We start from the raw sequence: 19002 nt of genomic DNA on the forward strand, positions 1-19002 counted from the left end.
CATAATCATTCTGGGGCTGATGAATTATTATTTGTTTTATATACCCTGACTACTCTGCATGAATCAAACCAAATTTTTCCTTAAATAAGAAAAATGGATAGCTACATGGCTAAAAATTCAGTAATTTTTTTCTCTGTGAAACATAGTGCAATACAGCTCTATTATAGTATGGCTTTAAGATTTTGGTGGGTCTTACCGTATTCCCCAAATAACAAAGGATGCATGGTAAGTTCCTGAGGATGTATAAGCCTGATTGTCCCAAAAGGCAGATTTGAATTTTAACCTTCTCTCATCAGACTTGTAGACGTTATAAGGGCAATATGGTTCTAGTGCCTGCCACTGAGGGTAAAGTGGGTTTTTCTCATAATAAATCACTAATTTAGTTGGCCTATTCAGTAAAAAGATTAAATATATTTATACCCACATGCATTTCAAAATTGATTTATTTTTATAACTTTCCCTTTTCCATCTGTTTTTTGTGTGGAAATACCTGACACGGGTGACTGTTGAATTGGGGGTGAGCTAGAGAAAAATACAGTGCCTGGGAAATCTGTATTGTGAAAACTCTTGCTCATTACCACCACCTCTGCCAGCTATTGCTGGGCTCACTGCACTGTCACATGACCAAGGAGTAATGAACTCAATACTGTCTAGGCTTGACGAAGGTGACCTGGAGTTGGGCAGACTTTCTGAGTGGGAGGTTTGTCTGCCAGCCCCTGCTGGGGGAATTAAGTGTGTCAGTCTCCAAGTTTTAATGACAATACCTACTTATCCAGCACAACATAGAGGGGTAACTCCTCATCCAAGACCTTCAAGATATGGATTTTATGACCTTCATCTGCTGACTGTTTATTTAGATGACCTCTATAATTTAGAAATTCTTACTTATGGCCTCAATTTCTCTTGCTGCAATGAAAACTTCACAATTATGTCTCTATCTCTGTGTGTCTGTCAGTGGGTCTCCTGAAATGTTATCTTTCTGTGGGTGGATACCAACATGTGTGTATGAAAGCATTCACCTGTAGTTGTCCGGAGAAGGATGAAGGAGTGTGAAGTAGAAAAGAATGTGTATAAACTCTGAGTGTTTCTGAGGGTGGAGCTGATTGCACATGAAGGAGTGTTTGTTTAGTCATCGAGTTCACATGAATTGATTGTGTGCATTGCAGATGGAGTGAGAAGCTGCCTACTTGTGTATGATGTAGGGCAGTGCATGAGAGCAAAGTTACCTGGTTTAACAACAACAAAAGCACCCAAAACAAAAGACCTCCAAATCCAAATCTCAGTGATTTTCAAGCACGAGAATTTTGGTTTTTGCTCATGTGGGTATTTGGTGGGGCCTTCCATATGGTCATTCAGGGAATGCAAGCTTCTTTTGTCTCTGGCTCTTTCAGTTCTACGATCCTATCTGCAGTGGCCATAGAAAGAGAGTTCTGCATGTAAGGTTTTATGGGCCAGGTCTGGAAGTGGCATGGATTATTTCTGCTCACCTTCTATTGGCCATTACTGAGTCACAAGAGAGGATGGAAATGTATTTTAGTTGCATACATGAGAGGAAAAAATAGCTTGGTAAACAACTAGCTAGTCTCTGCCACCTTCAGTGGCAAGGATTTCTGTTTCCAAACTGCTCCTTTGTCTGTTTTCTCCTCCATCATTCTTTTAATTAGTCAGCTTTCCATTCCACCACTTGAGCTTAGGTTTTAATAGAAAATATTCTCCAGAAGAATGAAAAAAACATAGTCCAATATTCACCCTGAAATATGAATTACTAAAGTCAGATCCTTTCTTAGGAACAAGTATGTTCTAGCACTCCCTAGAATAGTGTCTGGAATAGAGGTACCCAATAAATGTTCGATGAATAAATGAATAGGTGAACAAACCATCCATCTCCACTGTTGATCTTCTTCTGTCCTGAGGTTCTTGGGATTCTGGAGCATAAAGAAGAGACATGGCAGCCTAATATAGAAAGCTGGAGAGGGGGCTATGACTACTTCCAGTCTTCATGGAGTAAAGGAGGGTTCTAGATTAAGACCTAAAAGGTGACTGGGTTCACGCCAGCATCCTGGCAGGGAAAGGGAATCTGAGAGAATGGCTCTAGGTTCCAGGACCAACTTATGTGGTGGAGATGGTTGGTGTACACATTAGGAAGCATCTACACCAAAATATAGCATGGAGAATTCATATAGGTGTCCTTGGGTCACCTAATGTGTCACATAAATGAGCCCATTTGGTCCTGCTCACCAACAGAGTCAAGTGGCATTAGCCATGTAATCAGCAGCTGTACCAGCCTGCACCAGACTTTGAAAAAAAGAATCTTTCCTCACATGCCCACTGACCTCTTTAGACACTGGGTATGCTTGAGCTCCATGAAATTTGAAACCAGACCAGAGGGAGAAAAAAATCCCATGGAAAGGGGAGGGGAGCTGGTGAATTTGATTACATAGTTACTGAAGAAAGACCTAAGTTTTAGAAATCACTAAATGAGACTGAGTCCCTTGGAATGGGATAGAATATATTATTGGCTCTGAACAGACCAAAGATGAATATGTATAGGTAAAAAAAGAAAAGCCTGTTTGCACACATCTGCTCTGGCCAGTCATATCTGCTGCATGTCTACTTGTTGAAATAAATAACTAAATACATTTTTGTCAGGATAGAAGCTTCTTAAATTCTATCTACAAGGCAGATAAAAGGAAAATCTTGGTTTTGGGGAAGTGCCAACAAAACAAAAATATCTATTCTCTTTGTGTGACTTACTTTCTAGCTCCTGCCTTTGGCTACCAATGCCTGCCCTAATCACTTGGTATCACCTGTAAGAGAGATCCAGATGATAAAGGTAACATTTGACCTTTCCTATTTTTATGTTTTGTGTCTTCACTCTCCTTAGAATTGCATGGGGGGAAAGAAGCCAGACCACTAAGACTGTACACAGACAGTTAATAACAGTGATTTCACTATCATTCCAGCAATGACTTTGGGGAAGATCCTTCACTGATTTGTAACGGTCAAGTAATGTCATCAGTGCAATAGCCTTGTTCACCCAAAGTACAGGTTCTACAGGGCAAGAACCTAAGCAATCTCAATGAAATTTAAAACTCAAGACTGCTTTCTTTACCTCTGCTTTTCCCTCCAGAAGCTGTGTCTTCCCTCTCTATTTTCTTATATAGCACTGTCATACTGCAGCAATTAGTAATTATAAAATAATAGAAACAATCATTAGTAACTTATAATTATCTTCTTTTCCAATGTATAAGATCCTTTAGCATGAATCATCTTGCCAATAGATCACAATTCATCTTGCTAACAGGTTTGATGGAGTTACATGAGACATAAATCTGGCTCATTAATATTATTATTGTTTTTAAACTCTCACTGGCAACAGCGTTTTCAAAATATTAATTAATCTTCATGACTTCTCTTGTGAAGTAGGTTAAATATAACTAAACTCATTCTACCAGTAGAGAAATTGTCAAACAGGTGATCTCCTCAATGACTTTCTCTTCATTACCAATGGATCCAAGAATAGAAATGGAAATAGCTGAATCTAATTCATTTTCCATGACACTAGATAGAAGTGACTTTGTTTGCTATTAAGGCCATGCCCCCCTCTTAAGATATCCATAATAAAATAGTTATTGTTTTATAACACTTAGCAAGAAATGTGCATTCTAAAACATTTTTATCCACTTCCTTACAAAAATGCTCAAAGTAAATCGGCATCAGTGGTCATTATAGCATGCACTGTGCTTTCTTCTCTTCCCTTTCCATGCCCTCAAGTTCTCATTTTTCTTTAGAGATTCATTATTCAATCATCATTAGTTAGACTTATGTAATATGTTTCCTCAAAAGAGCTTGAAGCATTGTGGAATAAAATAAGGACTACTTAGGACCTTTAATGCTTCTATCACATCTCGGCTCCTATCAGAAGGAAATGGCATAGCTCAATGGCAAAGACATGGGTTCAAATCTGAAGGCTGCCAACACTGATTTGTTGTGCATCTTTGGAAAAGGTATTTGTTTTCTCTGGTTGCTATTTTCTTGTTTCTAAATGAGAATCATCTTATCCATAATGCCTGCCACTTTAAAAGTGATCAATAACAGAGTACATTATTGATCATATAAACGAGTGATTTGGCCCCAAAACCACTATGAAAAGGAATGAAGAGCTCTTAATAAGAGAATGTGATACTAGGAATGTGCATTTACCATGGTAGTCACTAGTGGCTCTTAATTTTGCACAAGAAAATCTTTTCCTTTATTCAGAATAATGATGGGCACATAGTAGATATTAAAAAGTATTTCTGAATGAATGAACAAAAGCAAGTGGCTTCCAAAGACAAGAGAAAAAGGGATAATACCAGTACTGTGTCTTCTATGTACACTTAACCATCCAGATCTCATTTGTATATCAATGATCCAAGAACATAAGGAAACAAGGGAAGTTTGAAGTGTGAAATAGTTGGAAGAAGGAAAATAGAAATAGAAAGTACTGGAAAAAAATTCATCTTCAGGAAAATACTGTAATCCTCCAGTTTACTGATGAAGAATGTGGGGAAGGGTGGCATTTTATCATAGGTCATTCCTTCATTTTAAAAAATTTTAGAGTTTATGGGTGTCTGGGTGGTTCAGCCAGTTAAGCATCCAACTCTTGATTTCATCTCAGGTCGTGATCTGAGGGTTGTGAGATGTAGCCCAGCATCAGCATCAGGTTCCTGGGCTCAGCAGAGAGTCTGCTTCTCTCCCTGTCCTTCTGCCCCTCCCCCTGCACTCTCTCTCTCTCTCGCGCTCTCTCGCTCTCTAAAATAAATAAATAAATAAATAATCTTTTAAAAATGAGTTTCTAGATTTTATCTCTTTTATTTATTTATTTTAGCATTTATTTATCTTAGAGACCGAGGGGAGGGGAAGGGGCAGAGGGAGTGGGAGAGAGAATCTCAAGCATACTGCACACTGAGTGTAGAACCTGATGTAGGGCTCCATCCCGGGATCCTGAGATCATGACCTGAGCTGAAATCATCAAGAGCTGATGCTCAACTGATTGAGTCACCCATACCTCTTCTTTTAAAGTATAGAAACATCATGGCACAAAGAATATTGTGATAGACTAATAGGACTAGTTCTACTTAAAACTTAAAATCACTTCTCATTTCAACACATCAGATTAAAATAATGTACCTCTAAACCATTCTAAAATTTGTATGGAACCATAAAAGAACTCAAATAGCCAAAACAATCTTGAAAAAGAAAAACAAAACTGGTGGTATCACAAATCCAGATTTCAAGTTCGAATGCAAAGTGGCATTAATTAAAACAGTATGGTACTTTAATAAAAGTAGCCACATAGATCACTGGAATAGGACAGAAAATCCAAAAATGAATCCATAGTTATATGGTCAATTAATCTTCGATAAAGGAGGAAAGAATATTCAAATGGGAAAAAGACAGTCTCTTCAAAAAAGGTGTTAGGAAAACTGGACAGCAACATGCAAAAAAAAAAAAAAAAAGAGAGAGAGAGAGAGAAAAAGAAAAAAGAAAAAAGAAAAAGAAAGGAGAAAGAAAGAAAAAGAAACCGAACCACTTTCTTACACCATACACAAAAATGAACTCAAAAGGGAATAAAGACCTAAATGTGAGACCTGAAACCACAAAAATCCTTCAAGAGAGTACAGACAGTAATCTCTCTGACATTGGCTTATAGCAACTTTTCCTAGATAGGTCTCCTGAGGCAAGGGAAACAAAAGCAAAAATAAACTATTGGGACTCCACCAAGATAAAAAGCTTCTGTGCAGTGAAGGAAACAATCAACAAAACTAAAAGACAGCCTCTGGAAGGGGAGAAAATATTTGCAAATGACATATCTGGTAAAGGAGTTAGTATCCAAAATCTATAAAGAACTGATACCACTCAACATCCATAAAACAAATAATCCAATTAAAAAGTGGGCAGAAGACATGAATAGACATTTCTCCAAAGAAGACTTACAGATGGCCAGCAGACACATGAAAAGATGCTCACCATCACTTATCATCAGGGAAATGCAAATCAAAACTACCACGAGATATCACCTCACACCTGTCAGAATGGCTAAAATCAACAATACAAGAAACAATAGGTGTTGGTGAAGATGTGGAGAAAGCGGAGTTCTCTTGGACTGTTGGTGGGAATGCAAACTGGTGCAACCACTGTGGAAAGCAGTATGGAGGTTCATCAAAAAATAATGAATAGAACTACCTTATGATCCAGCAATCACACAACTAGGTATTTATGCAAGTAATACAAAAATACTAATTCAAAGGGACACATGCACCTCACTGTTTATAGCAAGCAGCATTATTTACAATACCCAGATTATGGAAACAGCCCTAATGTCCATCGACTGATTAATGGATAAAGAAGAAGTGATATATATGTACAATGGAATATTATTCATCCATAAAAAATAATGAAATCTTGCCATTTGCAACAGCATGGATAGAGCTAGAGAGTTTAAAACTAAGCAAAATAAGAAAGACAAATACCATTTGATTTTATTTCTTTATGGAATTTAAGAAACAAAACAAATGAGAAAAATAAAAAGGAGAGGTAAACAACGAAATCGACTCTTGACTGTAGAGAACAAAATGATGGTTACCAGAGGGAAGGTGGGGATGGAGATGGGAGAAATAGGTAATGGAGATTAAAAAGTGAACTTACAATGACAAAAAAAGTACAATAAAATGAAGGAAAGATCCCAACAATGTATTCCTACAACTGAAACGATAAATAAACCAGAAATAGCCCTGTATTTGCTTTAATGGAAATAAACTATCAGCTAATAACTTGAATATTACCTGTGTAGATATATTCCACATACGCAGGATGAGTTTTTGTGAAAACCTCTCTTACTTTTTCTATTTTATCAGCTCTGATTTTTGTTGCAAATGGTGTATACATAACTGAGAAAGATTCCGCTCTGGTGATGGCTTCTTCAATCATGGCCTGAGAGGAAGCAAACAACCCATTTGGCATCAATAACAATATATGACTTTTTAAGAATGTAAAAAAATATAATTACCTTTATGGATGATTTAAAAATCTATATACTGTACTGCAAAGATAACATATTTTGGTCTTGAATATTCATTAGAATAAAATTTTAATTAGTTCTGGAAATACTATTTCATATTAAGAAAACCAATTAAATGAAGAAAGTTTGTAAACAGGCGCCTCTAAACTGAGCTTGCTTTAAGATTAAAATAAAAATTCTATTTTCCAAGGTGTGATTTTTTTTACTCAATTTGAAAAATCAAACTCTTAAGTCTAACATAATTATCCTACTCTTGAACAGACATTGATGAGCAATTTGTACTTTGAAAAAATTAACTGAAAAATCTAGATTTAAGTATTTTCTATAAATAACACAACAAACTAGACAAAGTACATTTTTTTCTTCTTCTAATACGTGGGAAAGCCTTTTGGAATAAGAAAAACCTTTCTCAACTTCCTCCCACTAAAGCTTCCCTTCCCTCCAGATCACAAGAGCCACTTGAGATCGATTTTGCTATTTAAGAATTTCTTTAAATGTTCTTTGCTCATGTACCATTCTTGATAAAGCCTGCCATCACCCTGAACTTCCTGTTTTAACTAGGTCCATTTACTATTTGAAACAGACCAAAAAAGAAAGTTATGTGAAGTTTTAAAAGGAATTTATTCCTGTTCTACAACTTTTCCTTCTAATGAGGCTTAAACATTGAATAAAAAGTGGAAACGTCCATAGTTATCTCATTTTTCTGAAAATAGCATACAAGCATATTATAAGAATTTATATGTATTTATAGGAATAAATTTTTTCAGTAACAACTAAGAGTGCCAACAACCCTAAGGAAAAATAATAGATTTGAACTGTCCAACGAAGAAAAACCATTTAACAAACAGCAATTTCTCTTATTACTGGCATAGCATTTTGTAAACAAGTTTCTGATTGATATTAAGAGCAATAAGGGGTTGATTTTAAACTGAGCGACCTAATTTAACTTGTTCACTGCCTATTCCATTTCTTAGTGATTTCAAATGGCCTCTCTGACTGTCTGTATTGTGGGCAAAAGAGCAGCTTTGTAAGCATTTTCTTGATGCAAAGGGTCCTCCTTTCTCCAAGACTCTCATTAGAAAATTCTGGAAGCTTTCTAATTTACATTTTAAATTTGTAAAATTTGGGGCAAATTTCTGAATGGCTGAATGAAAGAACTTACACTGCCTGCAACATTGCCCTTTCCAGGTTTGAGGAACTTGCAGGGGAACCAAGAATAGTACTGTGTTTCCAAACCCAGAGCCAGCACACAGCCGGGGAGCAATGGATTATGCACGTGCAGCAGGACCCGGGTGCTGAGGCCTGGGTATCAGCTGTGGAAAGCTAACAAGGGTAATGCAGGCAGCAGGTCTAGGAATTCAGAGATATGGATTTAAGAACTCAAACGTGGTGTTTAGGTACCAGGTTCCGGTCCTTCAGCAAAAATAAAGATCCTTTATACTAAGTAGGAGAATAATTTCTCTAATTTGGGGCTTACATATGTTCACTGCTGGAACCCATCAGGGGATGGCCTGGCAAGATAAAAATGTAAGTAGTCCTACCTGGATATGCGCAAGAGGGGAGCGGTTTTAGATCTCAGTTCTAAGGTTACAATCTGACTTTTCTACCTTTGGTAAACTATTCCTGTGTCAGCTTGCAGAGTTGCTATAACAAAGTATCATAGGCTGGGTGCCTTAAATGATGGAAATTCATTTTCTCTAGTTCCAGACGCTAGAAGTCTGAGACAAGGTGTCTGCAAAGTCGATTTCTCCTTAGGCCTCTCTCCTTGGTTTGTACATGGCTGTGTAGCTTCTCCATATGTCTTTACATTGTTCTCCCCCCCGCCCCCCGCCGTGTATGTCTGTCTCCTAATCTCCTTTTTTTTATAAGGACATCAGTTATATTGGATTAAAACCCACCTAAAGACCTCATTTGAACTTAATTACCTCTTTAAATACCCTATTTGCAATGCAGTGGCCATCTGCAGCACCTTGTTAGGACTTTAGCATATGAATTTTGGGGGGTAAACAATTCTGTTCATAATAGTTCCTAACTCCCAAATAGCTTTTCTGATGGTCTCTCTAAATACCTTGATGAAGGGTATTTTGCTTTAAATTCTGGATCAAAAAATATTAATGAATTTATTTAATCCTTTAGTTTGCTTCCAGAGAGACATTAACTATCCCAGGAAGGCCAGGGTAGAAGAAAACACTCCCTCCATCCCATTTCTTTTCCAACTGCTGGCAGCTTAAGTGACTGTTGGCAGGGTAATGTTGTTAAGCCATCTCACAGCAGGGCAGTAAGACTCATGCCCAAGAGCCTACACCAGCTTTTCTGCAAGTGGCAGAAATGTGGTCTTTTGTGTGGCAGCTTGATCTGTTCATTTAAGGCACTGTACTCTTGGCTTGATTCTCAACAAATTGCATTTAGGCTTTCGCAGGGCTCTCCACTCACAAGGGTATGTGCTGGAGCATGGCTTCCCTTTCTCCCTAATCAGAACCATTAGAAATGGGATTGTTTCTTGTGGCTTCTGCCCTCCATCTTGAAGATGAGTAAGGTGGTGGTTGAGTGAGCATAAGTGTGTATGTAAGAATAATAATTGAATTCTCCATAGAAATATTTTCTCAAAGGACATTATTATAACTCCAAGAAGAACTACTGTAATACAGAGTAGAATGAGAATACACATTACTCTTTCACCAGATCTTGACATATCTTTGTTGCGTTTTAATGTATTAATGTTTTTTGTCCTTCTAGAGATAGACACTCTTGAGGCTTTGAACCTGTCTCACAAGGCCTTGTAAAGGAATCGGGTATATGTTATATACTCTATTATATGTATATGTATATGTATGTCTATATACATAACATTTATATATATAACATTTCTGGTGCATTACTGAGTGACTCATTACCTAGATTATGTGAAATGATCTAGAAGAAAATTAGCTTTGCTAAAATAGAAGGAATTTTTGACTGAGTTAGACACCAAGATATCAGGTTTTCATTTTGAGATGGTAATAATTTAGTAATGTAGGGTTGGGCTTGTCTTTCATGAAGAGTCTAATATCTGTAAATTGAAAAATTATACTTCAGGAATTTTAAATGCTAGAATATTTTGTAATAATCATAGTTATTAAAATATGGATTATAATCTATTTTTTATCATCAGTGTAAGATTCTCCTAGATTTTGAAAATAAATAGAGGAAGATACCAGATAAGGAACTGCAGCTTGTAAAAAGTAAGCTGTACTAAGGAATTTGTTCCATTTCTATACATCAATAATGAAGCAATAGAAAGAGAAATTAAGAAATCAAGCCCATTTATAATTGCACCAAAAATAATAATATACCAAGGAGTAAACCTAACCAAAGAGGTCAAAGACCTGTACTCTGAAAACTATAAGACACTGATGAAAGAAATTGAAGATGACACAAAGAAATGGAAAGATATTCCATGTTTGTGTATTGGAAGAACAAATATTGTTAAAATGTCTACACTATGCAAAGCAATCTACTACCAAAATACCAATGGCATTCTTCACAGAACTAGAAAAAAAAATCCTAAAATTCATACAGCACCACCAAAGACCCCAAATAGCCAAAGTAATTTTGAAAAAGAAAAACAAAACTGGACGTATGGACAAGTCCAGATGTCGTGTTATATTATAAAACTGTAGTGATCAAAACAGTATAAAGCTAAACATTTAGATCAATGAAACAGAACAGAAAAACCAGAAATAAAGCCACAGTTACATGGTCAATTAATCTTCAACAAAGGAGGAAAAAATATATACAATGGCAAAAAAAGACTGTTCCTCAAAATGGTGTTGGGAAAACTGGACAGCCATATGCAAAAAATGAAACTAAACCACTTTCTCACACCATACGCAAAAATAAACTCAAAAGGGATTAAAGACCTAAAAATCCTTCAAGAGAGTACAGGCAGTAATCTCTCTGACATTGGCTTATAGCAACTTTTCCTAGATAGGTCTCCTGAGGCAAGGGAAACAAAAGCAAAAATAAACTATCGGGACTTCACCAAGATAAAAAGCTTCTGTGCAGTGAAGGAAGCAATCAACAAAACTAAAAGACAACCTATGGAATGGGAGAAAATATTTGCAAATGACATATCTGGTAAAGGAGTTAGTATCCAAAATCTATAAAGAACTGATACAACTCAACACCCATAAAACAAATAATCCAATTAAAAAAATGGGCAGAAGACATGAACAGACATTTCTCCAAAGAAGACTTACAGATGGCCAGCAGACACATGAAAAGATGCTCACCATCACTCATCATCAGGGAAATGCGAATCAAAACTACCACGAGATATTACCTCACACCTGTCAGAATGGAAGTCAACAACACAAACAATAGGTGTTGGCAAGGGTGTAGAAAAAGGGGAGCCCTCTTGAAATGTTGGTGGGAATGCAAACTGGTGCAGCCACTGCAGAAAGTAGTAATGGAGGTTCATCAAAAATAATAAATAGAACTATCCTATGATCCAGCAATCACACAACTAGGTATTTATGCAAAGAATACAAAAATACTGATTTGAAGGGATACGTGCACCCCAGTGTTTATAGCAGCATTATCTACAATACCCAAATTATGGAAACAGCCCAAATGTCCATTGAATGATGAATGGATAAAAAAGACGTGGTATAACATATACAATGGAATATTACTCCATAAAAAAAGGATGAAAGGGGGAAAAAAAACCATAAAAAAGAATGAAATCTTACCATTTTCAATGACATGGATGGAGCCAGGAAGTGTTATACTAAGTGAGATAAGTCAGTCTGAGAAAGACATTTCTCTCATATGTGGAATTTAAGAAACCAAACAAATGAGCAAAGGGAAAAAAGAGAGAGAAAAAGAAACCAAAAAACAGACTCTTAACTATGGAGAACAAACTGATGGTTACCAGAAGGGAGGTGGGTGGGAAGAAAGGGCTAAATAGGTGATGGGGATTGAGGAGTGCACTTGGGGTGATGGAACTGTTAGATCATTATAATGTACTTGATACTTGAAACTAATATTAGACTGTATGTCAACTAACTGGAATGTAAATAAAAACTTTAAAAAAAAAAGTAAGCTGTGCTAAAAGGAAAGGTAGATTTCAAGTGATACTTTTTAATTTGACAAACATTTTCTGCAACTGAGTTATTCTTTCCCAATGTGTGAGTTTCTCTGGTGTCAATAGATGCCACATGTGAACAAGGAAGGGGAAAACAGTCAGTCTACATGTCCTGTTGGTTAAGTGTACATTGCTGTTAATTATGCTTTCTCTGGTGCTACACACAAAAAAGCTTTGAAATTATGTGTTTACATTTGGGTTATTTCTAATAACTCTCTCTATTGTTATCCTCACATTTATCAAGTTTTAAAGCTTATAGGTACATAAACCAAGAATGTATGTGGGCAGCTCATTTTCTCTACAAACAGTAACTTATAATAATTTCTCCTTGTTCTTTAGCTGAGCAAAAAGAACCATTTGCTACCTCGGAAATCAATTTGCCCAGGATAATTTTATAACGAGGGAGATGATGGGGGAGACAGGGAAAGAGAGATACTTCATCAAGAGTAAAGGAAAGGCCATCAAAATAGAGGGAAAAGATGACTAGCAAAAAAGAAACAAATAAAATTCATTCCTTCTTCTAACTCCAAGAAGGTTGCTTCTTCCTGGTAAATTTTTTAAGAGCTCTCAAGGTGCCTAGGATAAATCTGGCAAACCACAAACCACAAATGTTTTCAGGATGGTGCGATTATGAAATTTTTCCCCCTACATTTTTGCTGGAAGATTTGGACAAACTGCAACCTTTTTAACTATGTGTCCAGTGATGGTCGTTCAGTAGCAGAAATATTGTCAGTTCTAATTAGAAAATGTGATCAAATTATTATAGATTATTATCAAATTATTCCTTTAATGCTTCCAACATCAGGGTTGACCATCATTGCAGTAAATTGCTTTACTTATAAGATTATATCTGGAAGGACCTTGGGAATTTTCCAGCTCAATTCACTGAATTGGAGATGAATTGAGGGACTTGAAGAGGCTTAAGTGACTTTTCTCAGGATGAGCAGCTTTTTAATGCCATAGAATTTAGAATTAGGGTCTCAAATATTATATTTCAGTTTGTCTTTAAAAAATTGTGTCTTTCCCTCCTGGGTTTTACTTTCCTGTTTGAAAGCAGTCATAATAAACATCAGCTTAAATTATAAATTCTTTAATTTACTTAAGTTTTGCAGTGTATGTGAGTTAGAGAATTTTAGAACATATATATGTATATGTGTCCTGGGCACATGGTTGGCATTTCTCAGTCCCTCTTGCAGTTAAGTGTAGCCTGTGGCTCTGTGTGGATCAGTGCAATGTAAGCAGGAATGATACTGTTTCTAGGTCTGGCCCATAAAATGCTGCCTCGTATGGATCCTCTATTTTCTTTTTCTATCATCTTCCTGAAGCGGGAGGACGCCCAGGACGTGGAGGATGATGGAGCTACATGGTGGAAGAACTATGGGTTGTTCTCATTATTGCTGATTTGAGGAGAACCAATCAGGGACACCCACACTGAATGAACTACAGCATGAGTGTGAAATAGACTATTATTGTCTTAAATTACCAAAATGTTGGAGTTGATTGTTATAGCAGTTAGTCTATCCTAATTCACAAACAATAATAAAAGAAAATTTGTATGTCCTTCATAATCTATTTTTTTCTACTAAGCTTTATGTATTATTTAAAATGTAGACAAAAAAAACATGGTATTTTAGGAGATAAAATAACTTTTTATTCAGTAGTGTGAGAAATGCTTTTTTATATCCTATTTCCTTTAATCCTCATAAAGTCCATCTAAGTAGGTATTACTAGTGGATGAATATTATGATTGTATTATTTTCAGAGTTAGCATTAGACACAGGAAGCAGGGCTCTACTTGCAGACTATAAATGATTGATGAGATGGGAATCTTTAGTTTTTAGTGGCTAAATATGGTTCTTTGCAATTACATTGGTAACGATGTAATTTTGAATGATGACTAGAATTTTCTAGAAAATGGAAAAAGAAAATTTTTGTGACCGATAATTTTCAAATTCAACCCTCTGCATGTATATGGGTTCAATTTGAAAGATTACAATTTTCCTGAAATTTAGAATTAACTTAAAGAGCCAATTTAGCTAAAGAGCAAAATACCTTACTTTGAGACTTCCCTATAAACCTATTCACTGTATCGCTTGTGCAATAGTCCAGATTGACATTTTTACAATGATTTTATTAATATAATGGTATGTCAGAATAAAATATGTAATAATTGATTGTTTGCCCCTGCCTTGATGAGCAACATTTTTTAATGCTGAAATATTACCTTGGATTTATGGGAGTTCTTTTATTAAACAACCCTCACTGTGAGTTCTGTATTTTTCTAATATAAGGGAATATTTGGCAGCTTTGCCATTACATTTATCAGTCTAGTGATGTGAAAGTTATGTCTAGATGCAGTTTAAATCAAGATATTTAAATTTTTATTTGCAGTGTTTGGAAATGACCAGATTGTATGAATGAGTTACCTATACCAAGGTGAACAAATTTTTATACAGCTGTTATGAATTTCTACTTTGCAATCCATCTTGTTTAAAAATAGCCACAATAAATATCATTTTAAGTTCTAAAGCATTTTAATTTACTTTAGTACTTTAGTAGTGTATGTGAGGGTTATAAAATTTTAACATATATATGTATAGGCATTTAATGGCATGTATAATGTATAGGCATTATAGGCTCCCTCTCTCTCTCTCTATATATATATATGCATTTAATGCCTAAAATTTACTCTGTATTAATTTTTAATTATTAATCACATTCGGTAGTAAAATTTTGTATCTATGTCCCTTTAGCATAGAACTAAAGAGATGAAAGGAATCCAAGATATTATTTTAAAATCACTCAACTTTATAACCAGGGAAACTGAGGTTTGCTGAGTTCTCATGACTTAACCCAGGTCACAAAATGAGGGAAGGAAGCAGGAGAGGAGTGCATGTCTCCTAAACTAATGCTTTCTCTCCCACTCAGTGACTTTTCATCCTTCTAGTTAGAATGCAAATTCCTAGAAGTATAAGATCAAGTTTTCCTTTCTTTTTTCTTTTTCCATGACTATCTCATTCCTATCTTCAAAGACAACAAGAACTTGACTCTAACTCTAACAGAGAACCAAATAGACCACACCAAACCTAAACCAGGTCAAGATCCTCTTTACAACAATAACTAACACAAAACAGAATATTCATCCTCCATACCTACTGACCACAATAAGACTGTTTTGCCCACCAGCTCTTCATTAGATTTAAGGAATGCTATCAATTAGCAGGCCTGTCTCAAAGAGAAACATTTACAAAAATTAAATGAAAGGCTTCTTGATAAGGGAACTTAAATAATAATGTGCTTGGGTTGGTCTAGCTTATTTAATGGCAGAGCGCATATAATTCATAAATAGAATTTTTAAAGTACATTCTTGTTCTAAAGACCCTGAATAATTTTCTGCTTGCACACTAGAGAAATACCAGCTGATAGAAACTCAGAGTTACAAGTGTGGGTTTCAGCAGCCTTCAGACTCTTTAGGATGCCACAGAGCTTTTATTCTTGATGACTTAAAATGAGTCACCAAAAGGTATCACAGGAATAAATAGCTACATTACCTGTAATTATTTCATAAGCACAAATGGGTATTACTAATGGGCTTTAGCCTCTGTGTTTGGTGGCAAATGTCAGCACAGTTTGGACCCTTTTTTGTCATTGTGCATTTCTTCTCTATATTTAGTTTAATTATATGAAGGTAGATATTACTTTCCCTAAATGTATATTGTTTTCTGATTGTATTTCTTGATTGGTAGTTTTAGATTGGGCTTGCTGGTGCACAATGCTGACTAATGGCAGAGCTGGGACAAGAACTCGGTGACCTGGTTTCTAGATTTGTACTTTTTTTTTACCCCCAACAAGCATTTGTTTTATCTCCTAGGCTACTATGTGAGATGCCTTTGAGAAGAAAAGTCTAGGATGCCCTTGAAAAACTGTACTTTGGAAAAGTTGAAAGAATCCAAGGATGTTCATTTTGGAGACAAGAAATATGTTGCAGGGACTAACTTTCTGTCATCAGAGTGCAACCTACTGTTGTACTCTGACTGGGCAGCCTTCAATTAATTCACTGAGAAATCTGTAAAACTCATTTAACAATTAAGGGAGTCTTTCTGGACATCGGCTGGGTGCTGTAGATACATTACTTTCTTTACTTGTTAAGGCAACACTGGAAAATAGGCATTATCCCATTTGAAAGATTAGGAAAACTCCATATGCAGTAGTTCACAGGGTTACGTTGTGACAGAGCTGGGATTCAAGCCAGTTCTATCCCAGTCAGAGCCCCTTGCTCTGAGCCATGTGTGGTGTGCAGACTCACAAATGAGGGTCATGGCTTCCATCAAGTTTTGGAGGGCAGAATTGGAATCTTCAGCATTAGGAAAAATGTTCAACAGAGCCTTCCCATGGGGGAACCATTCATCTTGGAAGCTAGTAGCCCCATGGCCCTGGTGGTCCACAGACCAAGGAGGGAGATGGTCTGTCTGGGAACTCAGGAAAGGGGACTGTGGGCTGTGTCAAAAAAATGTCTTTATAGTGCTTTCATCTATTACTCAAAGTTTGTCTTAGGTATACTCTTATATCCCCATAATTTCTTTTCTCTATCAAGTTTCAGCTTTGCCCCAGCAACTAGACACATCTTCTTTCTTATTTCTCTCATTTGTCTGTAATTAATCCCTTTCAGGCTGTGGCTCCTTCTGGAGGCCTTTATATTTTAGGAGGTAAGAGATTGCAGGAGGCTGCTATTATAGGGCAGGTATCCTTCTATATGCAACTTTTCATCATCAACAGGTCTCAGATGTGGCATATTTTCATCTGTGAGAAATGTGATGAACCGGTCAAATATTTATATACACATACACAAATATTTATTGTACGCACACAAACACACTCTATGGCAACAACAAACTACAACTTCAAGTGATATTAGATGAAATGAAATGGGGTGCTATTTTTAAGAGACCTGCCACTACACTTCCAAGTTATGGATGTATCCAGTCTCCAGTTTTATCTCTGATTTGTGTCTTATACATGATTGTTAAGGCTGGACAAACCCCACCTGATGGAGAGTAAATACAGTGAAGATTTGCCATACTAATTATGGTGCTTTCTATCTCTTTAGGTTTGGGCTTGAAATAGTCCTCCCGAGGTTTCTTGAAGGATGTCACTCTCTTGGATAAAAACAGGTCTGTTTATTTTTATTTATTTTACTTTTTATTGCTTTTTAAAAAATATTTAAATTCAATTAATTAACATAAAATATATTATTGGTTTCAGAGGTAGAGGTCAGTGATTCATCAGTTGTATATAACACCAGTGCTCATTACATCACATGCCCTCCTTAATGTTCATCACCCAGTTACCCCATCCCCCTACGACCCCTCTCCGGTGACCTTCAGTTTGTTTCCTATGATTAAGGGTCTCTAATGATTTGTCTCCCTCTCTGATTTTGTCTTGTTTTGTTTTTTCCTCTCTTCCCCTTTGATCCTCTGTTTTGTTTCTTAAATTCCACATGAGTGAGATCATTTAATTGTATTTCTCTGATTGACTTATTTCACTTAGCATAATATACTCTAGTTCCATCCATGTCATTGCAAATGGCAAGATTTCATTTTATTTTTTAATGTTTTATTTGTTCATGAGACACACACAGAGAGAGGCAGAGGGACTCCATCCCAGGACCCCAGGATCATGACCTAAGCCAAAGGCATCCCATGATTTCATTTATCCAATGGCTTAGTAGTAATCCATTATCTATCTATCTATCTATCTATCTATCTATCTATCTATCTATCATCTATCCCACATCTTCTTTATCCATTCATCTGTTGATGGACATCTGTGCTCTTTCCATAGTTTGGCCACTATGGATATTGCTGCTATAAATATTGGGATGCAGGTGCCCCTTGGGATCAGTACATTTTTGTATCTTTGGGGTAAATACCCAGTAGTGCAACTGCTGGGTTGCAGAGTAGCAGCTCTATTTTCAACTTTTTGAGGAACCTCCATACTGTTTTCCAGAGTGGCTGCACCAGCTGGCAGTCCCACTGATAGTGTTCTAAGAAGGTCCCCCCCAAAATAGGTCAGTTTAACAGTTATTTTAGGATCCTAAAAAAGAAGTAAATCATGCCATTTGTTGAAGACAAACATTTAAAATGCTGGGGCCTCATTATCTAGAGGAGGAGAGATTAGAAAATATGAAAAAGAAATTAAAAAGAAAATGATTCAACCAGAAACTACAGTTCAGGTAGTGTACACAAACTTCAAAAATTAGTGAGGAAAATACAATCATGTGAATTCAAGAAAAGAGGAGAATTCATTTTTAATAGGTGTGCAATGCCATCAAAAAGATGGCTGAATATAAATAAAAACATTAAGAGCTTTGAGCTTTACAGATTATCTTATACTTGGGCGCACACAGTTTAAAAAATTTCATGATTTCATGGAATAGTTATTCCGCATCTCCAACTGCTAAAAAAAAGTGACCTCAATTTCTCTGCAAGCTTGTAAATCAATAACCCATAAAAATCTATGGGAAATATAAAAGATAACTATAAAAATCTCTAACTTTGATCATAACAATTTTTGATTTTTAGATGCAAACAAAACAAAGGAGGAATCAACATGTTCACCAGCTTAAACTGGAAGGCAGTCTCTAAGTAAACAAAATAGCCTCATGACAACCTAGGAAAATAGCACAGGACTCCTGGGACACCAAATAGCTACCCCTAAATTTGTTCAAGTAAAAGAAGGCCCAAACTGCCTTAAATCTATGAAATCCGTATCATTCTCAAATGAGAGAAAATGAAATTTGGAGGTTACTTCTTTC

At 36.2% G+C, this 19002-nt stretch overlaps 1 protein-coding gene across 9 annotated transcripts in view; it reads right to left on the bottom strand.

Moving 5' to 3' along the window:
• SPATA16 (spermatogenesis associated 16) overlaps positions 1-19002 on the bottom strand; it is a 236212-nt gene that overhangs the window by 69124 nt on the left and 148086 nt on the right. For all 9 annotated transcript variants that reach the window (XM_038583921.1, XM_038583920.1, XM_038583919.1 and 6 more), the window contains exon 6: positions 6828-6975. In XM_038583921.1, coding sequence (XP_038439849.1) covers positions 6828-6975 — 148 coding nt within the window. The remainder of the gene's footprint in view (positions 1-6827; positions 6976-19002) is intronic.

This window comes from Canis lupus, chromosome 34 (assembly GCF_011100685.1).
Source record: "Canis lupus familiaris isolate Mischka breed German Shepherd chromosome 34, alternate assembly UU_Cfam_GSD_1.0, whole genome shotgun sequence".
Classification (NCBI taxonomy): domain Eukaryota; kingdom Metazoa; phylum Chordata; class Mammalia; order Carnivora; family Canidae; genus Canis; species Canis lupus.